The sequence below is a fragment of the Acanthochromis polyacanthus genome, chromosome 10 (genome assembly GCF_021347895.1).
Source record: "Acanthochromis polyacanthus isolate Apoly-LR-REF ecotype Palm Island chromosome 10, KAUST_Apoly_ChrSc, whole genome shotgun sequence".
NCBI lineage: Eukaryota > Metazoa > Chordata > Actinopteri > Pomacentridae > Acanthochromis > Acanthochromis polyacanthus.
Window position 1 is genome coordinate 19847738 of NC_067122.1, and position 13560 is coordinate 19861297.

The 13560-nt window shown below is 40.3% G+C and overlaps 1 protein-coding gene across 1 annotated transcript; it reads right to left on the reverse strand.

The window, feature by feature from the left end:
• Window positions 1-45: 45 nt before the first annotated feature.
• LOC110972589 (protocadherin alpha-3-like) lies at window positions 46-2869 on the reverse strand. Its single transcript, XM_022222969.2, has one exon. It carries the CDS (start codon window positions 2455-2457, stop codon window positions 64-66), a length of 2394 nt encoding a protein of 797 aa, XP_022078661.2. The 5' UTR covers window positions 2458-2869; the 3' UTR covers window positions 46-63.
• Between the last annotated feature and the right edge of the window lie 10691 nt (window positions 2870-13560).

Genomic DNA, 13560 nt, shown 5'->3' on the forward strand with positions numbered 1-13560 from the left:
AAAAAAGAAAAACGCTGCATTTGTCAGTTGTCTGGAGTGAAATTGCACAAACTATATTTTTTCTCAGTTTCTTACCTTTTCTTTGTTGGGTAAAGTCTGAGTTCGTGTAAAAGTGTCTCCTCCGTTAATACTGATCAGTTCAGCATCTACAGGTGGAAACGGTGCGGGGAAAACCACTACGTCACTCTTGAGCGTGTCTGAGCTGAAACACACGTCATACTGCTGAGTAGCTTTGGAGTAAGACCAGCTCCCGTCAGGGTGGGTGGTGATCATTGGGGCGCTGTACCTGCTGAAATTGCTGTCCGCCCTGTGGCATCTGACAGCTATGAGACTGATGAGGCTGAGCAGAAAGATCACTGACACCGCCACAATGGCGATGAGCAGATAGAGGTTCAAATCAGAGAAACTGTCCTCCTTTATGGGCACATGTCTGAACTGAGTGTGGATGTCAGCGGTGCTTTCAACAACCACCACCTCAATAGACACAGTAGCTGACAGGGAGGGTTCTCCGTTATCAGAGACCAGCACCACCAAGGGGTGAGTTTTGAGGTCATTGTCACTCATCCTCCTCCTCGTCCTGATTTCTCCGGTGCTGGTTCCGATCCTGAACAGGTTGTTTCCTTTTGGCTCAGACAGATGATAAGTCAGCAGTGCATTGTATCCAGAGTCTGCATCTACAGCCCTGATCTTTGCCACAAAATATCCTGCTTCAGCAGAATATGGGATGCTCTCACTGTTGACAGAGCCGTGCTCAGAATATGGAGCCAGAATTGTTGGATTATTATCATTTTCGTCTAGGATTAAAACATTAACAGTCACGTTGCTGCTGAGTGGAGGAACACCAGAGTCTGTGGCCTGAACTTTGAACTGAAACGTTTTCAACTCTTCATAGTTGAAAGACTGCAGACTGATTATATCTCCAGTCTCTGTGTTAATATTCACCATTTTCGATAACGGCAGTGTGTTACTATTACTTTTTAAAAACGAGTAGCTCACCTGACTGTTTTGGTCAACGTCAGTATCAGTTGCAACCACTCTTTTAATCACTGCTCCTACTGGACTGTTCTCATTCACGTATACATTAATTATGCCCTCCGGGAACCGAGGTGGGTTATCATTGACATCAGACACCTGTATGGGAACTACACTCGTGCTGGAGAGTGGCGGGTTTCCTTTATCAGTAGCAACTATGGTTACTTTGTAGTTAGATAAACTTTCTCTGTCTAGCGGCCCGTCCACTAACAAAGAATAATAATTTTTATAATTAGTGTCGAGTTTGAATGGAACTTCATTATTAATTTGGATTTTAACATCACCGTTTTTTCCACCGTCTTTATCGAGGACTGACACAAGGGCCACAGCGGTGCCTACAGACGCATCCTCCTTCACGGTGTTTTGGAGTGACGTCACTGTGATCTCAGGAGCGTTATCATTTACATCCACCACCTCCACCAGCACCTTACAGTGAGCAGACATCGGAGGCTGCCCTTTGTCACTTGCCTCAACACGTATCTCAAAAGCCTTTCTTTCTTCAAAGTCAATTCTACTTTTCACTTTAATGATGCCTGTCTGTTGATCAATTTCAAATCCATCAAGTACATGATCTTGATCCTTGCTTCTCAGTGAATAAACAATCTCACTGTTGAGGCCCTCATCTGCATCGGTGGCGTTCACAGTTATTACTGTTGTGCCCAGAGGTGTATTTTCTAAAATTTTTGTCTTATACAAAGATTCATTGAAGATCGGGATGTTATCATTAATATCTAAAACATTAATAAGGAGTTGTGAGGTGCCTGATTTTGGAGGACTCCCTCCATCTACAGCAGTCAGTGTCATGGTGATCACAGGCTGCTTTTCTCGGTCCAGAGCTTTCTGCAGCACTAACTCAGCAGACAGACCATCACCTGCTTTATGCACTGCTAAAGAGAAATGCTCATTCGGGCTCAGTTTGTAAGTACTGACTCCGTTTTTCCCAACGTCTGCATCAGTTGCTTCAGACAGGGCGAATTTCACTCCTGGTAATGTGCTTTCTGCAATATACAAATTTTGCAATTTGGTCGTAAACAAAGGGGCATTGTCGTTCACATCTAAAATATCAACGTCAATACGATAAAGCTTCAAAGGGTTATTTATCACGGCTTCTACACTTACTGGACATTTAAGCTCCCCTGAGCAAAGCTCCTCTCGGTCTATTCTCTCGCTGACAAACAGAACACCAGTCTTTAGATTTACCTCGAAGAATTTTCTCTTTGATCCAGTTACAATCTGAAACATACGGGATTCCAAGTCTTGTGAATTAAAGTTGAGATCCTTAGCGATATTTCCGACAGCAGTCCCCGGGTTTACCTCCTCTGAGACGGAATATGAAAGCTGCCCAGCCACCGTTTGCCAGTAACAATCCAGTATATAAAGCCACAGATATATCCCGAAATAGCTCCATTTAAAGGGCGATGACATTTTTTTCCCCCAATATGAACAACGGTCACGGTCAGATATTTTAGGCAGTATGAAGGATGCCAGTCGAAATTAGCTTCATGAGTGGAATATTCTGTTTGTTCCACCGTCCTCCGTGTCTTTCAAACAAAGACTGGGGAGATGTTCCTCTTGCCTGAAAACAGGAGTGGCTTAGCTGTATCAAAGAGCAGGGCTGTCTCTAATGGATCAATAGCGGCGCCATGTGGCGAAAGTGGTCAACTGCAGAGAGCAGTGAAAATATTGTGTTGCGTCTTTGGGTCACACCAAAGACAGATATGCGCTGTTGAATGGGAAGCATAACTGACAATCAAGAGCTGAGCATTGTTTTCCAGCACCATGGACAGCACATCAGTCACTGTTTGGAGACTGTTTTGCCAGTCTAAGTAGTGTTTTCTTCTCAATGACTTAAATGGATATGTAAAGGTCAAAACACACACACACACACACACACACACACACACACACACACACACACACACACACACACACACACACACACACACACACACAGCTCCTCTATTTCTACTTCTCAATCCCACTATTTTCCCAAATTTAATGTAATTTACAGAGTTATGCAGTAATGTGTCAGCTCTGGCTTCTGGGGACACCGCAAATTGCACGATTTGGCCCCCTTTTTTGGATATCCTGCACTGTAAGCACTGTGTGACTTGCACCATGATTCTCTGTAATAGTCAATAATGCTTTGCTTGTTAAAACTTCCATTTCCCCTTAATGTCTTTTTTTTAGGATACTGAAGTTCCAGCATACTTGTACAAATAATAATTCAGTCACACCAAGCTGTATGTCTGCATTACAGCTGCAGGTTTTTGAGCACAGGCCCAAAACTGGTCAACTCAATACAACTTTTTCCTCCAACTGCACACCCACCCTTCCCCTTTTTCTCTTTGTTTTTCTCTGTCAGCCTTGGGGGCAAGAAATACATTTCAATGGACCCTATTGTTCTACCTCACACATTATCATAGAAGGGACATCTATGTGTTGTGATGGATTTTGGCATATTTTCACACTTCTCTACATTCCTACAGAGACAGCAGTCATGAGCTTACACTTCCTCATTTGTAATCCCAGGATTAAGCCTTAGACTCAGAAACTCCTGTCCTATTTCCATTCTGGAGGAAACATGATTTGATTTGAAAATATTAATAACCATCCCACAGCTACAATCATCTGCTAACCCCAAAATGCAATAATAATAATAATGGCTTACAAAGGATGACCTGTGTGCCCAATTCCCTAATGTATATAAGAGAAAATAGTGTACATGTAGATTATTTACATGTGAGCACACACACAAAAACCACCTGGCCCATGATGAAATTTAGTGATTCATTGTTTATTTGTAGGTCACTGTCTATACTGCACTGACCTTACAGGACTTCAGTCTGGATTGTCTTTCTAATAAAAACAACATGACACACATAGTGACGCTACAGTTTACTCAGCACTATGAGGGATATTTATATTTTACAAAGCATAATTCTAACCTGGTATTCGCTTTTGTGGCCTGCTGACAATGTGACATTGTTTTTGAGGTTGTAGAACAAGATTTTCTAATGTGAAAACACCTGCACTACCTTTTAAGAGAAATAATAAACAAATCAATAATGTCGAGCAATAAAAAGTTCAGTAGTAAACTTAAATCTACAGCGATGACATGCAGTATATAGATCAGGGGTGTCAAACTCAGTTCCTGGAGGGCCACTATCCTGCATGTTTTAGATGTTTCCCTCTTCCAACACACCTGATTCAAATGATCAGCTTATCATCAAGCTCAGCAGAAGCCTGATAACGAGCCTGATCATTTGAATCAGGTGTGTTGGAAGAGGGAAACATCTAAAACATGCAGGATAGTGGCCCTCCAGGAACGGATCTTGACACCCCTGATATAGATGATATATTACTGCAGGCAAAAATCACAATGCAGCAATTTCAGGGTATATTCCTAAACATGGCCATGATGCCATCTGTAGAAAACTCTGATTATGTCATGGAGATGTAAAATATGACCACACATCATTTCCTCATCCATTGATACGGCTCCTTTGGGAAACATCTGCAGAGCAGTCAATTAATCAATAAACTGTTTTGTACATACTAATGCAGAAATTACAGTTTGCAAACACTGACAAACATAGATAAGTACACCCATGTTGCTTTAACTGATAACATTTTAGTTGGTTAAATTAACCAAGGCTTTAGGAATGTAGGATTTCATTTTTTATGTATATAAACCCTGTGTGCATTGATAAAACTGACTTTTCCTGAGGTTGTGGTAATTTGATTTGCTGAATAATTAATAGTTGATAAATTGTGCTTTAGAAAAATACACAGTTTGCTCCCTGAGCATGGGGAGCCGTGCATAATAAATCCAGTGTTTAAGTGTATGTGTGCCTTTTAACCTGCTTCTCTCTCTCTATGGTGCACCTATCACATAATAAAGTTAGAGAAGGAACTGTAGGAAGCACCATGGGCAGTGTGATAAAAGGGGCAGAGGGAGCAGCGAGTGGTAGGTAAGGGGAGGGGGTTGCAGGGGCGGAAGCAGTCAATGGCAACGTTTTAGGCGTGTTCACTGCATTATTAAAGGGATACCACCGCATGAAGTCACCAAATTAGATTCTGTATCGCCCCCATCAAATGATTTCTTGATAATCCTTTGTATAGCCATCAGTTGTGTGTGTGTGTGTGTGCGTGTGTGCACGCGCTTGTAAATAAGTGTGTGTTATAAGAGTGTGCTGTACTGTACTGTTCATCTATGTGTGAGTAGATGGGGGAAGGGTGCTATCTGAACATGCTCCAAGGCGAGTCCTCCCCCTCCTTTTCCTCTCTCCTTCTGCACAGCTCTGTTGTCTCCATAGCAACGCCATCTTGGGCACAGACATGGAAGCATATGTGCACAAACACACACATACGCACACACACTCACAAAAGCAGAAGTCTGTGGTTGTATTTTGCAAAATGCATGGGGAAATATATAAGTAAAACATTTCATTCAATACCTACTTTATCATTTGTTTTCTGCTACCCCTTACTTTCATTAACCCTCTCACCTTACTAAATGAATTCATTCACATCGTAGCAGCAGATAAGCAATACGCACATAAACTCACCCAAGCAAACATAAACCACACTGCATAGCAGATCAGGCTGACCAGGGATGCAGTTGGGCTGCTCATACATTGATAATGTAAGACTGCAGCAGCATATTCTCTATGACAGCACTTTAGAAGCCGCGCCTGCTTCTCTTTCCACCCCCACAGCCACTCAGAGAGCCTGACCTTTAAATTCAGCCATACCCAACCTACCCTCTCCAGGGCCAAGGCTCTGGTGAAGCCCGCCCCCGTCACTCCTGCAGTCAGCATAGTGTATCCTACTTCGTGTGACGAGATACTGATGTCAGTGTGAATTTTTTTTTTTTTTGCGTGGAGTGGAGCTCATCACAACACAAGAGGGCAACCTACTCCTTGTACATATTTCCTCCTTTCCTCAGTGTCTCCAATTACTCCATCATGCTTATTGTTCAGACCTTTTGCTTCATTTTCACTGAGCTGAATTTATCGGTTTACGTTCTCTGCTGATTCTCTGATGAGCAGCTGTTATATGGCTTATCCAGCACTTCATTTTAGCAGCAGTGTGACTAAAACCACACCCAAATGCAGCAGTATACTAATGACTTTGATTCTCAGATAAAGTGGCAAGATAAATGGAGATAAGGAGGTAAAGGGACAGGCATAGTGTAGTCAAAGCAGTGCATAGAGAACTAAAATTATAAAACAGAAACCCAAATTAAGCAATAGTCGGGGAGGAAAGGAAATGACACTTGAAAGTTAAAGAAATTTAAAAATAGGGTTGAATGTATTTGCTTTTCTTTGAGAGGATATTTTTCTCAAGGGAGAATTAGTTCCCTTTCAACTTCTATTATGTATAGTAAATCATGATCCCCAGCCAAATCATAGATACAAATTAACTCTGTAGAACGCTGTCAATTTACCAGATAGCTGTGCACACAGTCAAGCACATGCGAACATATACTGACATCATCTATTAAATCCTATGAGAGGAATTGTCTGATATGGATAGAAGAAAAGGAAAGAGAAAAAGGGATGCAGTAAAAAAAAACAAAAAAAGAAACACTCCTAGCATTTAATCCAACTACCACTTAATCATTTATTTCCAAATCTGTGCTTGCCTCCACTGGTTTCTGGAATAAGTAGGACAGGGGCGGGTCTGGGGAAACATGAGCCGGAACAAGATGAAAACCAGGACACAGCAATATGGAGCATGCCCAAACACACGCATGCACACATGCCTGACAGGCACATCAACACAGCGGAACACAGTGTTCACTCATTTGGAAAGTAATGGCACAATGCCTAAAAAAAATCACATAATTAGTTACTCTACTGTAAAACAACAGGCAGGAGAAACAGCACGTCATTAGTGCAGTGTGATTGTTTCAGTTGGTGGCATGAGCTGTCATTGCCCTTGTGGGCCAATAGGACAGTAGAACTTACATTTTAACTAAGGAAAGAAGCTATTCTACATATCCAGTATTACCAAAACATTTTCTATACAATACTGTGCTTTTTTTGTACAATTTTGCAAATACATTGTTTAACCACTTTTTCAGCACAACCACACGAACTGTTGTTTCTATTAAGTATAAGAGCATTTGTAAAAAGTCGTGTCCCACCAAACCAGCACAGATAGTGTGTGTTGTTGAACCTGTTATGGTAAATCTAATTAGTAAAAGGCATATGCACAGCATTAATGGTAGCATCTCTGTGTGGCATTTCAATGCAGAGAGCATTTGTGAGTTTCAGGTGTTTGCGTGAAGGAGGTGTGAGAGCGAGAACCATGAGAGGTGGGAAAGACAGACAGTCTGTGCACATATTTCATTCGTATGTAATTCATCCTTCTGTCTCTATGAACAATGAATTATGACACATTTAATTCAGCAAGCAGGTTGTGATAGCAGAGATGCAATAATGGTTTACTTTGCACCAGCAGACTATTAATCAAGACTGTCAATAAAACAGAGTGTACAATAAGCTTTGGTAACAGCCAAGGAAGCACAGAAGTCTGATTGGTAAGCTAGAATCGATGTGACTGTAATGGACACTCTGATTGGCTCAACATTGTGCCTAGTGACAAAGGCAGTGTCCGACAGATCTCTCTTCTCAGAGGGAGCACCCATAATTGATTCACTCTTTCCCCTCTTGTATCCATGGTGACACAGATGCAGCCTTTGCTACTGCCCCTCCCTGCATCCCCCTTCACCACACCCATCTTTATAAGCACTCAGTACATATGCCAAGGACAGTGCATTCCTGTTTGCTGAAAATCACACAATACAAATGCATATAGGTTTAAAAATGCATGCTATATTTGACTAAAATGCATATATTTTCTAGATTGTGCACATTCACCCATTTAATCCTAATCTTTAATATAATAAGGACAGACATAGCTGGCTGTGCAATCTATAACTGTCTTATTTTCATTCTCTGTCACTCTCTCACTGAAATGGCCCAAATCAAACAATTTTTAGTAGGATTAAGAATAAATCTAGCTTTATAGTCAGGCATGGATAACCCAGATTTGCCAATCAAACATTTCACTCAAGAAGAGGGCGTGCACTGTGTTTGGCTTATGTCAGACAGAGTGGAAAATGGGACAGGACCTGCTATCTGTGGATCAATACTGACACAGAAACTCCATAACAATACTAGTCAATAGACTACGGCATAGAGAGTGGTAACATGCTAAATAATTGAATGTATTGACACACAGACACATATTTTGTAACAAGTAGTTCCCACTTTTTGCCACAAGAGAGAGCCTTATCATCCTTTTCTTTGTTCTCTAAGGCAGCTTCTACATCCACACAAGCTGATGTCAGAGGCAGGCAAAGCTACAAAGCCTTATATTAGATTAGCACTCTCACACACTGCAAAAATGATATCAGTGGTATAGATACACTAGCAGCCGTGGTGTCTGCCACACATTTCCTCCGCCTGCGGAAATTAAAATGCCAGCTGTTCCAGATGGGAAAGGAGATGTGTATGTACTGTTTCTAACAATACCTGCATACTCTCCTCCAGCCTGATACATATCAAAACAAAGAGGGGAAGCACAGATAGATAATTCTGTCGGCTACAACTGAAGAAGGTTATGCAATCTGTAACAGGAAACTTGCACATATTGCACTTTTTTCATTTACATATCCCAAAAATACATGCCTGCAGCTGTACAGCATAGTTTATCCATACTTGTGATATTTTTCGTGCCTCAGCATATTATGTGTGTATATATCAATGTAGCATTGTGGAAGGCCTATTTTTACTTTCTCATTAGTCATTCAGTACAGAACATGCAGCAGCCAGTGCTGCATGTGAAATGCATTGCAGGTGCAGGGATGCTGCGCAAGGGCATGGCCCATTTCTTTAAAAAATGAATGAATTATAGAGGAGAGTGCTGGTCTGCAGAGAACCTGATGCTGGAAATGGCTGAAATGATTTTGAGGCTGCTCCACTTTCCACAGAAAATGAAGGTAACTATTTATAAAATAATGACTTGCCGACCAATGATTTAAGCTTGGGCTCTGACGCTGCCACTCTCCAAGAATAGCAAACACCATCTTCCACTCTCATCAGCATCAAAACTTAAACATCTACATGGACATCACCCTGGCATGTGTGGCAACAGAAAGTTCTTAAGTTGCAGAGAGGATGATAAGGATATACTGGATGTGCAACATGAGCGTGCTTTTTGGCTTGTTTATGTGTGGTATGCTCATTTAAATGTGTGTGTTTAGGTATATATGTAACAGAGAGCAAACTAGAGAACTCATGCATTCACCAATCAAGCACTTTATGTACAATTAAATCCATTCTATCTGAATCTAATGTCCACTGATACAACACCCCTGAAACAAATCCCACATTCATGATGGTCATGATCAGTTTTTGCAGAAACTGTTTTTGAGAGGTGTGACTTCATCGTAGTAGCTTTTCCGAGGATGTAGTCTGTAATGTTTTTAAACTGTATTGTGCTATTCTGCGAGTGTTTCTAATATCGTGTCTACTCAAGATGTTAGAATATATTTCAAAAATAACCCCTCTCCATTATTTAGCACAATCCAACATCACAACAAACTACAGCCTCCTACAAGCTATAAAGTAGAATCAACACCCCTCTCACTCCAGCCAATAATACAAATCATACAGTAAATGCAGCTGAGACAAAGTATGGACTAAGGGGACAGAATGATATGCTTGCAGATGAATTATGTTTTTAAAGCACATGCAATTTAAACAGCATGATTGCAGCTGTGGCAGGGAATGCACAGACAAACGGGTCCAAAGCATAATAACATAATAACAAAAAAGCAAACAAAAAAACTAAACCACAATGTTAAAAATAAAATGTAGTCTGGACATTAGCCTGGAATTTGAGGGTGAGTGCCATCCCAGCTTACTCTTTATGCTGCCGCCTTTCAAAGCTACTCTTCATGGGATCATTAAGATGATTCCACCTAATCGCATTAGAGGAGCAACATAGTAGAATTATTACTTTACACACGTTACCGAGGCCTTAATCCAGGACAAATGGGAATACTGACAGCAGTGGCAGAGTAGAAAGACAGAACAGGAATTCCCCATTCAACACACCTGAAGGAGCAGCGACAATGCTTTACGTCTTTCGAGCATTTTGTGTAAGAAATAGCCACTTTTCTATACCATGCATGGAGAGCAAATATGTTGGTTTCACAAAGGTTGTATTCGATGCGGGGTTGCATTACATCCTGTAGTTTCTTTGTAATCTGCTGCTCACTGAAACAGACTAGTTTTACTGCAATTTCATACTTTTATATTCTTCTGCCATAAGAAACACCAGAGGAAACTTGCTACTTCAGTTTTCAGTTAGACGACAAAGCAAAGTGAATGAGGATTAAGACAAACATTAAGCAGTAAACAGGAGCTTAGGGAACAATTACACTCCAGTCTTATTGCAAAGACCCTTTTACAGTAGTCTGTAAACAAGCAGACCAAACTTCTTGTTATTTTGGTATCATGTTTTTTTAACACCGTTGTCTTTGCTGAACTTTGCTCCTCTTGCATGAATTAAGCAGATTCTCACTTCATTATCTGTAATGTGATGCATAGATTATCTAACCCAGTATCTGCTGTGGACAAATTAGTGCTGGTGAGCATGAAAAATTTGGTTTATATATTTGATGCTTCACGCCATACCTGATCTTGCTATCTCCTATTAAATCCTGCTGAACTAAACACAACAAAACAGGATGTGACACACTAACAGTGATACACTGAGACTTTGGCTGAAGTCCATGTGCTGCTGTATATAAGAGAGAGGTAGAGATATCGAGAAATGCAACTAAAAGTACATCACTAAACCATGATACATCAATTAAAATCCACATAAGTCTACAAATTACCTTATACATTTGTTACATCTATAACTCATTAGTCAGTGATGTACAACAAACCTTTAGAGTATTGTATGGTTTTGTATGACCAAAGCTAAATTAAATAAAAAGTAAATTTCTGACCGAATATAACTTCACATTAATCATCTTTGTAAAATGTAAAGAGGAATAAAAAAATCATTCTGTTGCAACTGATGATAGAAACAGAAGGGAAAAAAAGCATTAATTTTTTGTCTTTGAAATCAGATAATTGCAAAGAAAGCTTTTGCAAAGATTGACCCCACAGTAATAAAACAAAGTTATTATCAAACACTGTATTGCTTTCTTACAGCAACAGTAATAGTAATTCTAATCACCATAATCACTGTTAGCGCTGGCAGACCATACATACACATGCATGAACAAACTGAAGAACTAATATTTGACCTGTGGCTCCACCCCAGGAACCACAGAGTTAGATCTTGAACTCCGACAAGATGAATCAATTTGGGAGAAAATTTAACACATACTGTGTAAGGGGAAAGTTGTTTTCAATTACTGAAGAAATGTTTGAGACTATAATGCAACCTACAGTACAAGAATATAATGAGACTGACCTTACAGGAGTTTGTCTTGGATAAACAATGTTCATCTGATATATATATATATATAAAGAACAGAACACTTGGCTGTTTTATGACAAAGTGTTCAAAATGTACATTAACATTAATCAAAAGTAGTACTCTTACCTTCAGCCTGACAAAACTGAATGGTATTAGTAAGGCTACACAAGTCATTTATTATTGTGAATTTGTGGATACACACACACACATAAACTCAAACTTGAAACTAACTTGAATCAGGTATATTTTGTATCTTCAGTTGTGTATTCTTTTCAGTATGTAAACATATTTGATGAAAATATACTGACAGTCAATAGAAACTTTGAGGTAGAAATGTACGCAGAATTCTACTTGTAGGGGGGTTGTAATTATTCATTGTGGATTTACTGATGAGCTAGTGCCCTGGTAGTTGAGATAATGATGAGTTGTCATTTTGTCATGATTCATTGCACATGGGTTGGTCACTTTGCAAAAGTGAACCCAATACACACCAAGCAATACTCAGTGAGTATCTGCACAATTTGAGAATGGGTTTTGAAGGCCTATATAAAGGCCCAAAAAAGGCCACCATTGTTAGTCCAGTGAACAGCATCATGCCGCGTCTATCACATGAACAACGTCTCCGGGCACTGGGTATGGTGGAGGCCGGTTTGAGCTACAGTGATGTAGCCAGGCGTATGGGCTGTTCCCAACCCACAATCAGAAGCCTGGTCCAAAGCATGCGCCGACGGATTGCTGCCTGCATCGAAGCAAATGGAGGCCATACTCGGTATTGACTGTTGTGCCTTTGTGTTTGGCAGGTGCCGTTTTCTTTTGTGAAATTCTTTATTTTGAAATCATTCTTGAAACTTTAGATTTTTGTTTCTGTATGCCAATATGCTAAACAAATGATTCATATGAAGAAAATCCAGTTTTGGGCTTCAAAATAAAAATTATGTTGAAAAATATAGCCTCAAAGTTTTTAATGACTGTCAGTGTACATGTTTGTATGCAAATAGTGAGGTGAAAGTATCAATTGGACAGCATATTGTGTGAGCATTATGGTATAAACAACCACATTTCTCTCTTCATATTCTGTAAATGAAGTACTGACTTACAGCAATTTAAGCCAAATCAACAACAAACAGCTTTCATGCATTCACACAGGCACACAGTTACAGGACAGACTCACATAGATCCTTTTGTTTTTGACTCCAAGCCTGAGGGTGTGAAAAGCCAGACTAGGTTTGGCTGTGCTTCATATGTCCTTTTTTCTGCTGCAGTCATAAGGCTGAGAGAAAGAGGTTCTGCTCACAGCTCCAGTTTGCAGAGAAAGAAGGGGTACTGTAGAGAAAGGAGCCTGCCTCTTTGGTCAGGAAAATAGGTGATAAAAGATGTTATATGATGGTTTAAAGACTAGCTGTCATGCATTACATTCCAATAGGCAAACAAACCAAAAAAATGAAAGAGATGTGAGAGAGAACAGGTGAGAGAGTAAAAAACAACCAGTGTCAGCCATTTTCTATCAGCTTGCAGTTGCACAAAAGCAACAGGAGGGGGCATCAGAAAGAGTACCAGCCAAAGGAAATCAGAATGCGTAGGAGGAGGAGAGGGATGAAAAAATCAGAGAAAGAGATTCTTTGTGTGAGGCTGATAATAAAGAGATACGAAGATAAGGGCAAGAATTGAAGAAATAGCCTCGAACAGGAAAGGAAACCAGTAAAAGGTGAAGACGAGACTGAAAGCATGAGGTTGTGAAAAGTGGGGTAGTGATAAGCAGAACAAAGGCAGGGGAAAAGAGAGCGAGTCGGTGGGAGGAGAGAGTGGGATATGAGTCAGGCTTACAGCATTAGCACTCATCTTCCACACCCATGTCTCATTGTTTCATTCATACACCCACTGGATAAGATGGCGGGAAACACAGAAGAATGTAAAGCAATCAGCTCATGCCAACACATACACATACACGAGTATGCATGGCTACAGGACATGGCATAACCTATAATCTACCTAATATCGTGGTATAATAATACT